This window comes from Egretta garzetta, unplaced genomic scaffold (genome assembly GCF_000687185.1).
Source record: "Egretta garzetta isolate BGI_Z169 unplaced genomic scaffold, ASM68718v1 scaffold448, whole genome shotgun sequence".
NCBI classification, from domain to species: Eukaryota; Metazoa; Chordata; class Aves; order Pelecaniformes; family Ardeidae; genus Egretta; species Egretta garzetta.
In genome coordinates, this window is record NW_009260497.1 from 2,816,981 (window position 1) to 2,820,715 (window position 3,735).

Genomic DNA, 3,735 nt, shown 5'->3' on the forward strand with positions numbered 1-3,735 from the left:
GAACCGGCAGCAGGGAGAGGGGCGAGAGGGGGAGAGCAGCAGTGCAGGGTGACAGGCAACGCCGCAGGGTCTCCTACCACCCGTGGGCACCCTGGAAAGCCTCCGTCCACTTGGAGGTGTCCATGAATATGGAGGAGGAGCTGTGGAAGAGCCAGAGGCAGGGCAGGGAGCCCTCCCTTGTCCAGAGGTCCTTGGCACAGTCATACACCTCCATCTCCACCCGGTAGTCTCCATCCATGCCCTTCCAGTGGCCACCGGTGACGAAGAGCCGGTCACCCAGTGGCACCATCCCCCCCCTCTCCAAAAAAACCCCGGCGCCTCCCCCCCCCCCCCCGCCCCATCCTCTCTGCAAAGTTTGGGGGCCCCTGGGGCCATGGCTGGCTTTTAGCAGCATCCCCGTGTTGTGCTCATAGGGGAGCATGGTTGGGGATGCTGTGCAGAGCAGGGCGCTGGAAGGCAGAGGGGACAGGCAGGATTTTGCAGGCAGGAGAGCTGCACAGCCTGCAGCAGGGTGGTGCTGGAAAAGGGGGAGACCTGGAAAGGGGGGGGGCTCCTGTGGGCTTCTGCAGCGTGAACACTGCTTAAAATCAGTACCTCAGTGTGAAAGCTGTGCTCCTAGTGCGGGTGAGACAGGGGGGCAGGGAAGGAAGGACTGGGGCATCTTCAGCTCCGCAAGGGTTAACAGAGCCAAGGGATGAGCGGGCAGGAGGGAGAGGGGGTGGCTGGGAGGGAACAGCTGCCCCACCCAGAGGTCGATCCCCTCCAATCCTGCTACCTTCTGCCAGATGTTAGCCTCCGGGTTGTACACATGGACCTTCTTGGTGTTGTCCCCGATGAGGTAGATGAGCCCACGCAGGGTGGCGCAGCGCGGGGCCGAGAGGTACTTGGGGATGAAGGGGGATGTGATCACACTCCACAAATCTGCAAGGAGCAGCCGTCAGCCATGTGTCCCACCCTTGGCTCTTGATGCAGCTGCCAGTGACCGAAAAAAGCATCACCAAGCCCGCAGCTATTTAAGGGGGAGTTTGAAAGGGAGGGGACAGAGTGCCCAGGCAGGGCAGCACCCACAGTCTCCATCCCAGATGAGGCTCTTGCATAAAAAATAAGCATGGGGCCATCACTTGCAGTGGTGGTGTGAGGTGGGGGAGACCACCACAGGCTGCGCAGAGGCTGCCTGAGGCAGTGGTGTCATCACAGGGGTTTAGCTTCTCCCTAAGGCGGGCAGCCTCCCCCATCCCTCTGCCCTAGGGACCCTGCTCCACTGAGGCTCAGGCCTGGAGGTCTGCGGCTCAGGTCCATGCTGCCGGCGGCTGTGCTCCTGGCTGGCCCCTGGCCCATGCTGCGGCTGCCAGAGGGCCCCGTTAGCACCTGGTTGCATCCCGTGGGATCGTGCCTGGTGGCAAAGGATGTCCCCTGCCTGGGGGTCCCCTCAGTCCTGCTCCCTGGGAAGGCATTGGTGGGGTGCAGCAGCAGGGTCAGCTCTCACCTTGGACAGGGTTGTAGCACTGCAGCGTGAGCGCGTTGTACTTGACGGCGCAGGAGCCCACCAGGTAGAGCTTGCCCAAGCAGCTGGCGGCCGCAAAATTGCTCACGTACTTGAGGGCTGGGCTGATGGCACACCAGCTCTTGTTGTAGGGGTCATAGCGCTCCACCTCCACCACGTCCACCGTTGTCCCTGCAGGGTGGCAGGATGCTGCAGCCAGCCCTCAGCACTGGGGCACCCACAGGCCCCGACCCCAACAGCACACACAGGGTCCTCGCGGCCTTACCCCCAATGACGTAGATCTCACCATTGAGGACGGCGCTGGTGTGGTTTGTCCGGGCTCTCAGCATGGAAGCGATGGGCTTCCAGGCACCATCCCTGGGGCAGAAGCGCCAGGCCTGGGTTGTTGACCACGTGTCGTTCTGAGACCCCCGGGAGCCACCTGGGGAGGGATGGGTCAGGCGGGGCCACCTGCTCGGAGCACAGCCATCCCTGGGCATCCCCCACCCGCGCCGGATGCGCCCAGGAGGGGAGCAAGGAGAGGGCTTTGCTCAGAGGGGAGGGGAGCCCTCAGCCCCACGCCAATACCCCATGCCCACATTTTTGCCCCCCATCCCCATTCCTTGGGGACCCCCACCCCCCACTGGCAGCCCTGGCACCTACCTGTGACGTACACGTCGTTGTTCAGAGCCACCAGGGAAAATCCCCATTTGTTGTAATCGGGGAAGTCGGGCAGAGCCATCCATCGCCCTGAAACCCAGCAGAGCCAAGCAGTGACCCCCCCTAGCCAGTGGTGACGCTTTTAAGCCAGCCCCATTTCACTCCTCCCTCCCCTCCCATGCCCCTCCTGAAACTAGATCATTCGGCAAGAGGTGGCTTTGGGGTAGGCAGGGGGTTAATTAACATGCGGGGGGGGGGCACTTGCACCAACCCTGCCGTGGGCACTCACTGCTTTTGGGGTTATAGAAGGCGAAGTTCCTGGGGGCGGCTGGCATCTCCAGTCCCCCATCTTCATCCTCGCTCTCCTCCAGCACACGACCACCGACCACCACCAGCACCTCCTCCAGCTTCTGTGGTGGGGTTGGCGGGTTCTTCTGAGCACTGGCGTTGCTTTGCCCCTGAGGAAGAGGCCAGGGTGGGACTGTCAGGCTCTGAGCTGAGCCCCCACTGAGCTCAGAGGGTGGGATGTGGGGCAGAGGGTACCCACCGTGGCGCAGGATCGGGCAACGAGGGCCTTGCTGGCATCTGAGTCACGGACAAGGGGCTCGGTGGCAAGCAAGTTCTGCAGGTACTGGTCAGGCAGCGAGACGAGGTGGGCCAGCTCCAGCAGCTCGGGCAGGAACTGGGCTCGGGGCCCTGGGTCGTGGCGTACCCAGCGCAGCACGGCCTCGGCCAGGCTCTGCTCCTCCTGCACCTGCAGCTGGTCGTTGGAGAGGTAGACAGCCAACCTCTCCTTGGAGAGCTGGAGGAACTCCTCCTGCTGAGAGACGGCTTCAAAGTTCTCCTGCAAGAAAGACCAGGCCTTGGAGGAGACCTCAGGGCAGCCGTGGCTCTCGCCGAACTCACAGATACCTAGGCAGTTGGTGGCGTCCATCTGCTGCCGGAGGTAGCGGCTGCAGACCTTCTGGATAGTGGGGAAGTGGAGCTGGCTGGAGGTCCGCATCAGCCCCTCCACGTTGCCCTGGTTGATGGTGACCTTCCCTGTGTAGGCGAAGTCAAGCAGCATCTCTAGCGCACTGGGGTCCACCTCCTTCAGCTCCACCCTTGCCGCGATGCTCTCAGCGAAGTCGCCAGAGAACATGGCATGGAAGTAGTGGCTGCAGAGGGCCAGGACGCCACGGTGGCAGGGGAACTCCCGTCCGCCCGCCACCAGCGTCACATCCGCCAGTTTGGGGTTGGCACGCAGCCGCTGCAGCCCCTCCAGCACGCCCTGGGCGTGTGAAGGCAGGCAGAAGTCAAAGTCGTCCACGTTCCTCACCATGGTGCCAGGGATGGCCACGGGGTCTTGCCAGCGGGACAGAGCCCGAGCAGAGCGTGGCGAGGGCGACCCTGCCAGGAAAAGGCGATGACAACTCCCCCTCTCTCCTCCCACCTCCCCCGGCACAATCGCACCTTCCCAGCACCTGATTTACAGGCACCAGCAGGGCCAGGAGAAGTGCTCCCTGGAGCCCCCCATTCCCACCTCCATGGGTGGCCGTGATTTCTCCTCCTCACGTTCCGAGCTGCCCCGCCGGGGCTGCCCCTGCTTTTTA

The 3,735-nt window shown here is 63.4% G+C and overlaps 1 protein-coding gene across 1 annotated transcript; it reads right to left on the minus strand.

The window, feature by feature from the left end:
- Positions 1 to 24: 24 nt before the first annotated feature.
- Positions 25 to 3,466, minus strand: KLHL30 (kelch like family member 30). The gene is made up of 8 exons (XM_009644458.2): positions 2,691 to 3,466; positions 2,433 to 2,601; positions 2,147 to 2,233; positions 1,770 to 1,925; positions 1,487 to 1,675; positions 776 to 921; positions 568 to 594; positions 25 to 298 (listed from the first exon to the last, which is right to left on the minus strand). Exons 1-8 carry the CDS (start codon positions 3,462 to 3,464, stop codon positions 74 to 76), a joined length of 1,773 nt encoding a protein of 590 aa, XP_009642753.1. The 5' UTR covers positions 3,465 to 3,466; the 3' UTR covers positions 25 to 73.
- Between the last annotated feature and the right edge of the window lie 269 nt (positions 3,467 to 3,735).

Bases quoted from the DNA above. Each gene is read 5' to 3' on its own strand.
- KLHL30 (XM_009644458.2), bottom strand. From the start codon at position 3,464: ATGGTGAGGAACGTGGACGACTTTGACTTCTGCCTGCCTTCACACGCC. The intron at 2,602-2,690 runs GTGGGTACCCTC...CCTCTTCCTCAG, and splicing joins TTGCCCGATCCTGCGCCACG to GGGCAAAGCAACGCCAGTGC. The intron at 299-567 runs GCAGAAGCCCAC...GTTTTTTTGGAG, and splicing joins TTTTAAGCAGTGTTCACGCT to AGGGGGGGGATGGTGCCACT.